Below are 14,462 nucleotides of genomic sequence, written 5' to 3' on the forward strand. Positions count from 1 at the left end.
AACTTCTCATGGTTTAGTCTACAAAAAACGTCATCCCTACATCACTTGTTTTTTTGGTTAGGATTTTTATCAGGGCTGCCAAGATGCTCCTGTAAAATGTATTTCTCGTTCTCGTTCTGTTGTTTAGGAGCTGTGAGCGGAGTTCGAGGAGTCTGGACCAGGAATCTCCTCCTAAGAAGCGAAGGCAGCAGCACAGTTTTGCCTCCAGCTCCCAACTACTGACTGCAAAGCGAGTGCCCACCTCTCTGCAGAGCAAGAGCAGTGACATTGAGAACACTGTCTTCTATATCCCTGGAGTGGATGTTAAGGTCTGCTGTGGGTCTTTTGATATGCTTCACACAGCTATGTGTATTTTCTTGTGGTTCAAGTAAAGTAGAATTTTTTTTGGCTATTTTTTTTTCTAACCTGAGACGTATATTTTGAGATTTGAGTGTCAGATGACGTTATATCAGCACTCATTTGATGTGTAAAACACTCATAGGGCTATAGACCTATTTAAATGCATTCAAATTACACTAGCATTCATGCAACCAATATCATGGGTACAATGCTCAACCACTGCAAAGAAAAAATTCAAGCCCACCCCACCCTGTTTCTTTTACAGCTGCATTACAATTCTAAAATGCTGAAGACTGATTCGCCCAATGCCTCGCGTGGATCGTCCCTTCCCAGAACCTTTTCCAAAGAGTCCAAGCTGTATGGTATGAGAGATGCACCCACACCAGCAACCTCAGGCCCTGGCAAGACTTACACACTCCTCTTCCCCCCCTCCCCCTCCTCTCCCTTCAGGTACAACACTCTCTTCCTGTCTCGTCGTCTGCATGCGCTCAGCCTCGTCTCTGTCACTGGAGCATGGCCACAGCTTTTTTTTTTTTCTGCTGTGGTTTACTGCTTGGGTTGAGACAAGCTTCTGTTATTAGTTATTTTTATAATATTGTTGGCGACAGTTTCTGTTTGTCCTCTTCACTCTTTGCTTCATTTTCTGAACATCAGTTAAAATCTGAAAGTGTATACAATACTGTTCTAAGGTTTGGGGTCGGTTAAAACAAAATACAGCATAAAGAAACTATTTTTTTTAAGTGATTTATTCTAATATAAAATATCTGTTTTCTATTTTAATATATTTGAAAATGTATTTTATTCCTGTGATGCAAAGCTACATTTTCAACAGTCATCTCTCAGGTCTTCAGCTGCTGATGCTGATTTGATGCTTAAGAACATTTCTGATTAATGAATTTGAAAGTTTTTATTTTTATAGAAACTGATAATTTTTTTCTAGGATTTTTTGTTATGAATAGAAAGTTTAAAAAACAGCATACATTTGAAATTGAAATCTTTCATTTTAATTCCTTTTAAATTTTATTATTTGGTGAAATCAGTGTATTTATTTCTTTAAGAAAATGTATCAACCCTGAACTTTTGAACAGTAGTAAAAAAAAAAACTAAAATAACACTAAATATATTAAATAACAGTAAGTACCCTGAAGTCATTTTGGACAAAAGTATCTTCTAAATGAATAAATGCAATTAAATATCTTAGCAATTGCTTCAAGGAACAGTTCACAAAAAAATGAAGAAAGAAATTACTCCACCTCATGTTGTTTCATTGAGATGTTCAAGTTTCTCTTTTCACATAAATGAATTAAACTGCAAGCTATTTATAGTTATGGACATTGCTATATATTGATCACACTTTTTTTTTAACCATTTTTTAAGACATTTCAATGCATCTTATGCTTGTGTTAAACAATTTCTGGGTTTTTTGGCTGTGGTACTTCATGCATACTGAGTGCATGCAAGAGCTTAGATGCCATATGTTTGCATCCTGAACAGGAATCTGTTGTGTTCAGTGCATGAAAATTGTATAAATTGGCGACAGAGAATGGTTGTCTTTTAACTTTATGTCTGTGTGATTTTGTGTTTGCATTAGCAGCCAAAGGTAAAGCAAGTGTAGGGGTGAAGACGGCTAAGCTGTATGCATGGGTAGCTCTGCAGACACTGCCAGAGGAAATGGTCATCAGTCCATGTCTGCTAGACTTCCTGGAGAAAGCACTGGAGACCATTCCCATCACACCAATCGACAGGAACTATGCAAGTCAGTGTGCTTTTTGTTTGAACATTTATCGCTCTTCCTTTCCATGTGTACAGTTTATGCTGATATTCAATGCTTGTTTTTGTAGCTCTGAATGTTCCTGAGGAAGATGTAGGTCACTTTGATTCTGTGGAGCCTCTGGAGGAGTCTCAGGTGTCTCTTGTGTCTTCTGCTACATCTCCATACTCTTTCCTTCCCTGTGGATGTGGTAGTTTATGTCAGGGTGCAGGTATACCAGCGTTCCTTCAAGAAATACTAACTAGTAGGAACCATCTCAAAGCGGTTGGCTAATTCAGTCTTGTTTGTTTCTCAGCCATCTCAGATCCGGTTCAGCTGTCTGCCCATGTCTCGTGTGGAGTGTATGCTGAAACTTCCCTCTCTAGACCTGGTGTTCTCATCCAACAGAGGTGAGCTTGAGCCCACCACCCATCCATCTGAGGGACAACACACCCCCTCCTCCACACCTCCATCGGTCCACAATGCCAACAGAGTGCCTGGAAGCAAAGGTATAAATGGACTGTCCTGAAAATCTCTCTTATGTTATTTTGAAATACACTACTATTCTAGTTTTTGGGTCAATAAGTGGTGTTTCTTTTAGTTCTCAATGGTTTGAGAGTGTTTTGGGTAATGGAACCACTGTCTTCCATCCCTCAGGTCCATCCAGTCCTCCAGGCCGGAGTCGCCACCACAGCAGCCAATCAGATCTAACAGGCCCATCCTTAAACTCATCAGGTCTGAGCTTTACTGCCTGTATGTCAGATTTTTCACTGTTTGTGTTTCATCCTTATGGAGCCGGCAAACAGAAGTCTGCAGTTACTGGCCTCCCACCTGGACCAGGACCACTGGGTGAGAGCCCTGTGCAGAGACAGTCCTCAGAAATATTTTGACAGTTGTAAAACTCTAAAGATAACATTGTTTTTTTTTAGGAGTTGACGAGGAGGCCTCCTCAGTGACAGGCAGGAAAGACTCTCTCTCCATCAACCTGGAGTTTGTAAAAGTCAGCCTTTCCCGGATGAGACGGACAGGATGTCCAGCATTTATTGATACTCTCATTGCCAGCAAGGGTGGGAAGATGGACACAACTCTTATCAACATCTCCGGTGAGGAATTTCCTTCAGGATGTCTGATTATATCACCCTACTGAACCTTTTTCCATAAGTCTCATACTTTAGCATTATGCATGAATACATACACAAAAGTTTAGGGTCAGTAAGAATCTTTTTTTTATTTTTTTTTTTTTATTTTTTTTTAGCAGTTATGCATTTCATTGATCAAAAGTGACAGTAAGGATAAATAAATTAATTCAATTTATGCATTTAGCAGTCGCCTTTTTTCAAAGTGACTTCGTGCATTAAAGCTAACAGTTTTTACCTAACGTGTTCCCCGGGAATCGAACCCACAACCTTGTGTTGCTAACGCAATGCTCTTCCACTTGAGCCACAGGAATACTAATATATAATATTTATAAAATTAAAAAAGATTTATATTTCAAATAAATGAGGTTCTTTTGAACTTTCTATTCATGGAACAATCCTAAAACTATTTATAACATTTTCAAATACACACTGATAATAATAAAAATAATTATTGATCACCAAAAAAAAAACATTAAATTGTAATATTTCACAGTATTACTGTTTTAATGTATTTTTGCATAATAAAAACTTTTAACCCCAAACTTTTGAATGGTAGTTTGTTTAAAAATGAAATGCAATAAAAGGGAATCTTTCAGTTGTCTCAATAACTAATTTATGACACTGTGTGTGTGTGTTCTTATTTTCTACTAGCGGTGTGTGATATCGGTTCTGCTTCCTTCAAGTATGACATGAGACGTCTGAGTGAGATTCTAGCATTTCCCCGTGCTTGGTACCGCAGAAGCATTGCCAGAAGATTGTTTTTAGGAGACCAGACCATTAACTTACCAGGTTATACATATACACTCTCATCATTACAATACGGTTCAACAGTTTGGAATCACTATTAAGTTGATGTAGGGATGCTTCACAAAAATAGCATTTAATTGTAATATTGTAAATTATTATTATTGTTTTAAATAGGTCTTTAATTAAATACTTATTTATTTTATGTATTTTTATATATTTTCATATTTGTTAAATAAAGCCTTATCATCTAAGATGAAAAAGTTGTGCTACTGAAGTGTGGCAATCATAATACGGTGTTATAATACCAATTTTGGTTTCAGAAATAGTCACAAAAAAACACATTTCATCAGTTGTTCTTTGGAGAGATGGAGGCTATTTCATGCACTGCTGTCTGGAAAGAAGAAAGCAAACAGTATATAACAAGAAGCATATCAGAGTTTCTGGTTTGAGAAACAGATCCCTCACTGGTGCACAGCTGGCAGCTTTATTGAACCGTACATGCCAAAACATACGCAGCAGTGAAAAGTAATTGTGAATGTCATTGACAAAGCTACATAAAAAAAAAAAAAAATGAAAGAAAAAGAAAAGGCTAGAATAGTCAAAAAGGAAAATAGCATTATGAATTGATGATCTAGGTTTGAGGTATTGAGTGGCTTAAAGAGATAGATCACCTAAAAATAAAAATTGCCATTATTTAGCCACCCTCATGCCATTCCAAGCCCATAGCACTTTGGTTAATCTTTAAAACACACATGAAGATTTTTAAAATGAAATCTGAGAGGTTTCTGTCCCTCCACTGAACATAATAGGGATCGTTAAAGGTAGGGTAGGCGATTTGGGAAAGGCTAGCGATAGAAAGTTAGCTTTGAAAGCATAATATTACAATAATAGCGCCTTTAACTCTTGCTGGAAGATGCTGCAAACAGTGTGCACAGAGGTATGCAAATACATATTTTGACAGGCAGGTAGGACAGCCTATCATAATGTTCAGACTGAACATTTGATGGTCCTACGCCTTCAACAGACGACACGTCAATCGAGCCATTTAATCCAAGTTTTGTTAAAAGAGATGATCAACATGAACAGGTTTAATTTGCATCTAAGCAATGATTGGTACGTACTTAGGAGCACATCACATATGGTAAACATGGAAGCTCAAACCTGTGTGAGTGTGATTGTGATGAGAGTGTCCCCTTGGTATTTGCTCTAGCATGTGATTGACACACAAGTTTCCATATTTAGCATATGTGATGCACTCTATGTGTGGTTTAAATGAATAAAAGCTTAATTAAATATATTCATCGTATAAAGAGATGTCATCTCTACACAAGACTTGGATTAAACAAATTAATTTAGATTCAAATAGGTTAATTTTACATTTACATTTAGTCATTTAGCAGACGCTTTTATCCAAAGCGACTTACAAATGAGGACAGTGGAAGCAATCAAAAAACAACAAAAAAAGCCGTACACCGTACACATAGCAAGGGCTTTTAAATAATATAATAAATAAAAACAAGACCGATAGAATAGAAAAATAATAGAGCAAGCAAGTGTTAGAGGTATATATGTATATATATATATATATATATATATATATATATATATATATATATATATATATATATATATAAGAAAATAGAATACAAAAAGATAAGAAGGGTAGTGAGTTTTTTTTTTTTTTTTAAGTTAAGAATAGAATTAGAATAGTGAGTGCTAAAGTTAGAGTGTCAAATAAAGATGGAAGAGATGGGTTTTAAGCCGATTCTTGAAGATGGCTAAGGACTCAGTTGCTCTGATTGAGTTGGGGAGGTCATTCCACCAGGAGGGAACATTTAATTTAAAAGTCTCTAAAAGTGACTTTTTGCTTCTTTGGGATGGCACAATCAAGCGACTTCACTTGCAGAGCGCAAGCTTCTAGAGGGCACATAAGTCTGAAGTAATACATTTAGGTAAATGGGTGCAGAGCCAGTGATGGTTTGTAGGCAAACATCAATGCCTTGAATTTTATGCGAACATCTATTGGTAGCCAGTGCAAATTGATAAACAGGCGTGACCTGTATTCTTTTTTGGGCTCATTAAAATTAATCTTGCTGCCTCGTTCTGTATTAATTGTAAAGGTTTGATAGAAGTGACTGGAAGACCTGTCAAGAGGGCATTGCAATAGTCCAGCCTGGACAGAACAAGAGCTTGAACAAGGAGTTGTGCAGCATGTTCCGAAAGAAGGGCCTGATCTTCTTGATATTGAATATAGCAAATCTGCAGGACCGGACAGTTTTAGCAATGTGGTCTGAGAAAGTCAGCTGATCATCAATCATAACTCCAAGGCTTCTGGCAGTTTCTGAAGGAGTTATGGTTGATGTGCCTAACTTGATGGTGAAATAGTGATGAAACGATGGGTTTGCTGGAACCACAAGCAGTTCTGTATTGGCAAGGTTGAGTTGAAGGTGATGGTCCTTCATCCAGCAAGAAATGTCTGTTAGATAAGCTAAGATGCGAGTAGCTACCGTCGGATCATCAGGATTGAATGAGAGGTAGAGTTGAGTGTCATCAGCATAGCAGTGGTATGAAAAGCCATGTTTCTGAATGACAGAACTGAATGATGCCATGTAGACCGAGAAGAGAAGTGGTCCAAGAACTGAGCCCTGAGGCACCCCAGTAATTAGATGTTGTGACATGGACACCTCACCTCTCTAAGATACTTTGAAGGACCTATCTGATAGGTAAGACTCAAACTATTGAAGTGTGGTTCCTGAGATGCCTTTTGCCAGTAGGGTTGATAGGAGGATCTGGTGGTTAACCATGTCATGACACGTTTACGACACCTCTAAGCTTTTTAGATCTTCTAGGTTTTGGAGTTCTAATCTAGGGGTTCAGAAACCTCATTAAAATATCTTCATTTTGTGTTTTTGAAGATTAAATTCTACAGACTTTTCATTTTTAGGTGAATTATGCCTTTAAGACGTGCTTCAGAAAGCATGTAATAAAAAAATCACCTTAATTTCTTATTAAAATCAGAGATTTCGAGCAATAATGTATTTCTGGTCACCTGTTTCCAGTCATCTTACATCTTCAGTGCTGGAAAGTGTTGATACTAAGAGCAGATGTGTTGTAGCCTCAGGTCCTGCAACGCCAGACTCTGTGGAGAGCATCGCGCAGCACCTGTCTCCCGAGTCCAGCCGTAAAGCGTACTGGAGGACATGGGATGGCAAGTCCACTCAACACCCCTCCTCCTCCGTCTTCACTGATGCCACACCAAGCCATGCACACCTCAAATCACCTGCCACCGGACGTTCACGCAGCGTGTCCGACTCCTCAGCACCGCGCAGAGGTACGAATGTACATGGTGCTGGGGCTCTGTTGATGATGCGCTGCTCTGGGACTTACATATAAAAACCAATGTTGTGTGTCTGTGTGTTTCTACAGACTCTGTTACCAAGACCTCCACCCCGTCGTTCCGGAATGGAAAAGCAGCAGCACAGCAGGGTTCGCCATGGGAGACGCTGGTGGTGTTCGCTATCAACCTTAAACAGCTTAATGTCCAGATGAACATGAGCAACGTCATGGGCAACAATACGTATGAAAGACATATCGAAACAATTTTAAGGCGGCTTAATATGCTGTCTGATGTCTAATTCTGAATTTGTGTTTGAACAGTTGGACAACGAGTGGGCTGAAGAGTCAGGGCCGTCTGTCCGTGGGTAGTAACCGAGATCGTGAGATCAGCATGTCTGTTGGACTGGGCCGCTCCAAACTGGATTCCAAAGGAGGAGTGGTGGGTGGCAACATTGATGTCAACACACTCGAGATGGTCTGTAAGTAACTTTTATTAATTTATTTATTTAACTTTATTTTTGAGAGAGAGAAGTTACAACCTCTAAATCTGATTTTTTTTATTTTTATGAATGCGTATGTTCTCTAATATGCATAATTCTAATAATGTTACAGTGTTAAACCAGTTTCAGTGGCTATGAAAACAGACTTTAATTTTGCTATTCACCACCACAAAACTTTATAAAACTAAATATTGCTATTGGCTGAATCTATTGTTTTTATATCTAGTATACTATGTCTATTAATGATGTTTCTCCTCTATGAAGAAAAATTACGTAATTAACTGAATTTAAGTTATAACTTAATCAAAACAACACAACTGCAGTTTGATTGATATTACTTGGAATGCACAATAAAAAAAATGTTGGCTTCTGAAAATCAATAAAAATGGAGTTATCGGTTTTTGCAAATGAACTCTTCAGATGTTGTGTTTGATAAGTTTTATGGGTAATGTGTAAAAAACTTTGTTTTGAGATGATTGAGTCATCTACTGTACACATATTTATTTTTTTGATCTTGACATTTTTAATAAAAGTATCATAACAGACATCATTCTGATGACATATGCAGCACTTCTCCAGTCATTTAGTCACCTCTACCTCTTACTCGACTCCAAGCACAGATCTGCCTCCATTAAATCAACAACAAATAGATAAAAGTCCCTCCCATACTTTTTTTCTTGGTGATGTGTTGCACTTGGATGCATATCATAATACAGAAGAAAATATCGGTCCATACTCTGGTGTCTTTTCATCGTCTTTGGTGACTGAGAACTGGTTGTTCTTTCAGCTCATATTTCAGAACATCCAAATCGGCAGCCCAGTCATAAGATCCAGATCACCATGGGCTCCACAGAGGCCCGGCTGGACTACATGGGCTCCAGCATATTGATGGGCATCTTCAGTAATGCTGACCTGCAACTCCAGGATGAGTGGAAGGTGAACCTCTGCACGACTGATTCCAGTCTTTCTGAGAAAAGGTAAGGACTGTCAATCATATAAGTGAAGATTATGTAAAAGATGACCACCACTGTAACAAACATTCACTGATGTGAATGTCCTCCAGTGAGATCTTTGTACATGGAGACCTGCAGTGGGACATATTCCAGGTGATCATCTCCCGCTCCACAACACCTGACCTGATAAAGATCGGCATGAAGCTACAGGAGTTCTTCACACAGCAGTTTGACACCAGCAAGCGAGCCCTGTCCACCTGGGGCCCGGTCCCCTACATGCCTCCCAAAACCCCGGTCATCAACATGGACAAAGGAGCAGCTGAACTCTGTTAGTGTGCTTTTGACAATTCTAGATTACACAAAAACATTTTATAATAAAGACCAACATAAATGTCTGTTTCTTTTAGATATGGATGCAGCTCATCACAGGCATTGGCCCAGTGTGTTGAAGATGGTGGCAGGGTGTCACATTTCCCTCTTCCAGATGCCTCTTCCAGAGGATGCTGTGCAGCTGGGGGGCTCCATGAGTCTCCATGGCAATCACATGACTCTGGCTTGTTTCCACGGGCCCAACTTCCGTTCCAAGTCTTGGGTGCTGTTCCATCTGGAAGAGCCCAACATCGCCTTCTGGACAGAAGCACAGAAGATCTGGGAGGATGGTACAGACATAGTGCTACCAATCCATTCAACCAATAATTTCAGGGAGCTTTCATAAATTGAGACTTACAGGTTGTGTTATTTGTCTAGGCTCCAGCGATGATTCTACATACATCGTTCAAACCCTTGACTTTCACCTTGGGCATAATACAATGGTAACCAAGCCTTGCGGTGCTCTGGAGAGCCCGATGGCAACAATCACTAAGGTCACCCGCCACCGCCATGAAAACCCCCCACATGGGGTGGCTACAGTCAAAGAATGGTTCAACTATGTCACTGCCATGAGGAATGAAGGTAGACATTGCACACTCACTGAGCTGCCTTGCTGTCTATTGCCCAATATGTGATATCATGTTAACTCTACACATACCTTATCATTTTTGCTTGCCAGTTTATTGATTCCATTAAAAAGACAAGCTGTAGACACCCTGGTTTGCACTAGGTGCCAGTCAGCAGTGAGTTCTTGTTGTATGTTATTGTACAGCTGTGGTTACAAAATCTTTCCCTACACTCTTATTGTGATTGTCAATCTTTTTTTCTTTAGGCAAACAGGAATTTGACAGCAATTTCCCCTCTACATGTCTTGAGATATCGCAATATTATCACCATGGTTCCGTTTGGTCATGATAATCTGTCTTCAGAAAATTTTCCATGGCATGGCATTGTAGGATGCACTTAAAAACGACTTATAAGGCATCTGCTGTGAAACCACTGTATTTCTTTTACATAAGCAGCATTCGCTTAACATTTTCAGCCCAGTCTGCTGTTTTTGTTTATACCAATTATATATCATATATAAAATCATTTATTAGATTGGAATGTGAGGTTAATAATTGTCATTATTTCATTATTTTCTTGATTTTACAGTTACAGTAGGATGTTACAATAATCTTCGCAAGAACGTGATACCTAAACGGTTCTATTCTAATATCAGAATTTACCTAAATAATTTCAGTTTCAGATGTTATTCTGATTTGACCTGCACAGGAGAGAATACATTCTGTGTCACTTTTCAAACAAGTCCATTTCAGAGCATAAAACTGTAAAAAAATTGTAATTTTATTACAACTTTCATTCCTAATTTAGAATTTATTTTCCCACTTAGCTCTTTGTAGTGCATTATGGGATTGCACTCTCCCAAAAATACGTATAGTTTGATGCTTTAGAATTGAGCAAGAAAAAAACCCATTTTGATTGTTTTGTCTGTCTTGTGGAAAAGCCTTTGCATGGGTTAGAATAAGGTGAGCACACCTGTGATGCCTTAAAAACTGTTTATACAGGCAGCTCGCTGGCTTCTGGAACAGAGCCAGTGTAAAGCCATCTTGTTGCCTAAACACTGTCAGCTGTTCATGTTTACTATATTTTCTGTTCTTTCCCAATAAAAATATCTCTGTCTCTTTTTTCCTCTCGTCTCAGAGCTGAACTTGTTGCGTAATGTGGATGCAAACAACTCGGAGAGCGGCGCAGCAGCAAAGAGCTCCAGCCTCCTCAGCGGCTTCAAGGGCGCCTCCAGCTACAACCATGAAACCGAGACCATCTTTGCCCTTCCCAAAATGCAGCTCGAGTTCAAATCCATCCACGTACAAGACCCTGAGGAACCTTCTCTCAGTGGTACAGACTTATAAACTGCCCTAATGTAATATTCTAGCAGCCTCTGGCAGTTAAGCTTGTATAGTGTGAGTGCAGGACCCTCGCTGACTCTGAGCTGTGTTGCAGATGCCAGCAGTAAACCCAAAGTGGAGTGCAGTGTGGTGACCGAGTTCACCGATCACATCTGTGTTACCATGGATGCAGAGCTCATCATGTTCCTGCATGACCTGGTGTCGGCATACTTGAAAGAAAAGGAGAAAGGTGAGATCATGAAATGAAGATTCCTGTCTTCATACATGTCCTGTCACTGTAGTGAAGCATGTCGCTCGTGTTCCAGCTCTCTTCGCGCCGCGCATCTTTGCATCTCGACCCGGTCAGAGGAGCCCCACGGCGCAGCAGGACGAGGCCTCGTCAGAGAAGAAGGAAAATGAAGAGGGAGTGAACTACACTACAGTGGACTGGAGAGAGTTCCTCTGTAACACATGGCATCTGGAGCCCACACTACGGTAACCCTGCAGTTACATGACCCTTCTGACCTCTCAGTTCAGTTACGTCTACACTGCCATTCAAAAGAGGAGCAGTTTAAAAGTTTTTTGCTTAACGAGGCTGTATTTATTTGCTACAAAAAAATATTGTGAAACATTATTGCAATTTATAACATCGGTTTCCTATTTTAATATACTTTTTTAAATGTAATTTATTTCTGAGACACAGCGCTGAATTTTCATCAGCCTTTACTCCAGTATTCAGTGTCGCATGATCCTTCAGAAATCAGTCTAAAATGTTGATTTATTATCAGTGTTGAAACTGCAAATAGATACAGCCTTCTGACTTCTTTAAAAAAAACATTAGAAATCATACGGATCCCATACTTTTGAACAGCAGTGTATGTTAATAGACAGTTTTTAAAGTAGTTGCTCAGGTTTTCTGAATGGCTGGTTGATAAAAGTAGTTGCTAGACGGTCGCTAAGCCTTGCTAATGCTAGGAAGTGGTTAAGGTGTCATAGGACATTGCTAGGTGGTGATGTGTGGTGTCATTTCTCCATAATTTACTCTTCTGTTCACCATCATCAGCACAGTTGATGTCGGTAATGAATTAATTTGACGTGTGATATGGTTCAGGTTGATCTCGTGGACGGGCCGTAAGATCGATCCGGTGGGGGTGGACTACATCTTGCAGAAGCTGGGATTCCACCACGCCAGGACTACAATTCCCAAGTGGCTGCAGAGAGGAGTGATGGACCCGCTGGACAAAGTTCTGTCCGTTCTCATTAAGAAACTTGGCATGGCACTGCAGGATGAGAAAGAGAAGAAAGGCCATAGAGACAAAGAGGAGCATTAACTCGAAACACACTAATGTATTGATACATTTCCGCTTATCTGGAGCCATCCATGTGAATTTCCTTATTTTTTTTTTACCTTGTCTGAAACCACTGGATTTATTGCAAACTACTGTACAGCACAGCACACACATATTAGTCACCGCTATATTGTGTGAACATTCATGTTTGCCTTGGTTTATATGGCCATAGCTCTTGGAAGACTGAAAGTTTTTTTTTTTTTTTTTTTTAATTTTCAGATCACCGAGACATGAATAGCTGCTGCTGAATGCCATTTGGACTTTTACCATGAATTAAATGCACTTATACATCACTGACACTAACAAATGAGCAGTGATCTTAAGCTACAGTATACAGGTGTGCTCTTGAAATCAGTTTACATGAGTTCAGAGGAGCGGTGTGCATCTGGTGTTCTTTCTCTGAGCTGATGAATATACTGTTGACTATTGCCAATCAGGCTTTTTAAATAGTTTTATTCAACATTTTAAGAGCAAACGATACAGGTAACCCCTGACCGGGTGGTAAAGTGTTCTTTAAGCCAGCAGAGGACTTGTGAACATCCCGAAGCCTAATTATTCCTTTGAGAGTGACCAAATTTTCTGATGCCTGGTTCGCAACACATTTCGAGGGACGATAGAGTAGAAATGCCTCAGATATTCCTGTGAATACATCAGAACTTCAGACTGTGCGGTGTAATGTGAACTGGCCTATAAAGCAAGGCTCGAACTCAAATAGACAAACAAAATGTAAATATCTTAAATGCAGTTATTACCTATGTTAGGCCTGTGGTGATATTTTTTCCTTTTTTTCTTTTTCATGTGCAATAGACCATTGTATATACAGAGTTCAATATGTTCAATGTGCTGATTTCTTAACCAAATTAAATCATTACTACTAAAATGAAAGTTATCTGTGGGCTACTTTTGGTTCTTCCTAATTGTTTCATGGAAAATGAGATGAATCTGTTCTGATCATTGAATGCTGTGGAAATGGAAGGTTGCCTTACAGAATACAATATGCTCTTGCATACTGCACAAATGTAGTAGGTTATCTCACTCCATGCTTAAAGAAAATGATCACTCATAACTGTATGCGTCCTGCAGTAATAGGCTATGGTCAGAGTAGTGTAATTGCTGTTTTTGCGGTATCTATGTACTGTGCACTAAATGCATAAAACACCTTTGTTTAAATGATTACTACATTTGACAATATCTGCAGTAGTATACAAAAAAGAACACACATACTGCACACAGGCTGTATGTACTGTTAACTTTTCAAAACGTTTTTATTTGAAATAAATTATATATATATATATATATATATATATATATATATATTATATATATATACAGTATTGTTCAAAATAATAGCAGTACAATGTGACTAACCAGAATAATCAAGGTTTTTCGTATATTTTTTTATTGCTACGTGGCAAACAAGTTACCAGTAGGTTCAGTAGATTCTCAGAAAACAAACAAGACCCAGCATTCATGATATGCACGCTCTTAAGGCTGTGCAATTGGGCAATTAGTTGAATTAGTTGAAAGGGGTGTGTTCAAAAAAATAGCAGTGTGTCATTCAATCACTGAGGTCATCAATTTTGTGAAGAAACAGGTGTGAATATTTAAGGATGAAGCCAACACTTGTTGAACATGCATTTGAAAGCTGAGGAAAATGGGTCGTTCAAGACATTGTTCAGAAGAACAGCGTACTTTGATTAAAAAGTTGATTAGAGAGGGGAAAACCTATAAAGAGGTGCAAAAAATGATAGGCTGTTCAGCTAAAATGATCTCCAATGCCTTAAAATGGAGAGCAAAACCAGAGAGACGTGGAAGAAAACGGAAGACAACCATCAAAATGGATAGAAGAATAACCAGAATGGCAAAGGCTCAGCCAATGATCATCTCCAGGATGATCAAAGACAGTCTGGAGTTACCTGTAAGTACTGTGACAGAAGACGTCTGTGTGAAGCTAATCTATTTTCAAGAATCCCCCGCAAAGTCCCTCTGTTAAAAAAAAAGGCATGTGCAGAAGAGGTTACAATTTGCCAAAGAACACATCAACTGGCCTAAAGAGAAATGGAGGAACATTTTGTGGACTGATGAGAGTAA

At 39.0% G+C, this 14,462-nt stretch overlaps 3 protein-coding genes across 3 annotated transcripts in view; 2 read left to right on the forward strand and 1 right to left on the reverse strand.

Moving 5' to 3' along the window:
* The window catches only part of LOC113057504 (STE20-like serine/threonine-protein kinase), a 32,581-nt gene extending 32,571 nt beyond the window's left edge, over positions 1–10 (reverse strand). The window contains exon 1 of the mRNA XM_026224926.1: positions 4–10. Coding sequence (XP_026080711.1) covers positions 4–10 — 7 coding nt within the window. The remainder of the gene's footprint in view (positions 1–3) is intronic.
* A 73-nt stretch (positions 11–83) lies between these two features.
* On the forward strand, positions 84–2,069 carry LOC113057505 (uncharacterized protein KIAA1109-like). The gene is made up of 4 exons (XM_026224927.1): positions 84–91; positions 128–308; positions 605–789; positions 1,934–2,069. Exons 1-4 carry the CDS (start codon positions 84–86, stop codon positions 1,941–1,943), a joined length of 384 nt encoding a protein of 127 aa, XP_026080712.1. The 3' UTR covers positions 1,944–2,069.
* A 172-nt stretch (positions 2,070–2,241) lies between these two features.
* Positions 2,242–13,258, forward strand: LOC113057091 (uncharacterized protein KIAA1109-like). Its single transcript, XM_026224157.1, has 16 exons — positions 2,242–2,321; positions 2,406–2,598; positions 2,747–2,938; positions 3,019–3,192; positions 3,880–4,017; positions 7,091–7,306; positions 7,402–7,552; positions 7,633–7,790; positions 8,599–8,788; positions 8,875–9,092; positions 9,172–9,423; positions 9,512–9,715; positions 10,838–11,032; positions 11,138–11,272; positions 11,349–11,517; positions 12,134–13,258. The coding sequence occupies exons 2-16, from the start codon at positions 2,436–2,438 to the stop codon at positions 12,351–12,353; spliced, it is 2,775 nt and encodes a 924-aa protein (XP_026079942.1). The 5' UTR covers positions 2,242–2,321; positions 2,406–2,435; the 3' UTR covers positions 12,354–13,258.
* The last annotated feature ends 1,204 nt before the right edge of the window (positions 13,259–14,462 follow it).

Source organism: Carassius auratus, chromosome 38 (genome assembly GCF_003368295.1).
Source record: "Carassius auratus strain Wakin chromosome 38, ASM336829v1, whole genome shotgun sequence".
NCBI lineage: Eukaryota > Metazoa > Chordata > Actinopteri > Cypriniformes > Cyprinidae > Carassius > Carassius auratus.

Bases quoted from the DNA above. Each gene is read 5' to 3' on its own strand.
- LOC113057505 (XM_026224927.1), top strand. The intron at 309-604 runs GTCTGCTGTGGG...TTTCTTTTACAG, and splicing joins TCCCTGGAGTGGATGTTAAG to CTGCATTACAATTCTAAAAT.
- LOC113057091 (XM_026224157.1), top strand. From the start codon at position 2,436: ATGTCTCGTGTGGAGTGTATGCTGAAACTTCCCTCTCTAGACCTGGTG. The intron at 3,193-3,879 runs GTGAGGAATTTC...ATTTTCTACTAG, and splicing joins AACTCTTATCAACATCTCCG to CGGTGTGTGATATCGGTTCT. The intron at 11,518-12,133 runs GTAACCCTGCAG...GATATGGTTCAG, and splicing joins CATCTGGAGCCCACACTACG to GTTGATCTCGTGGACGGGCC.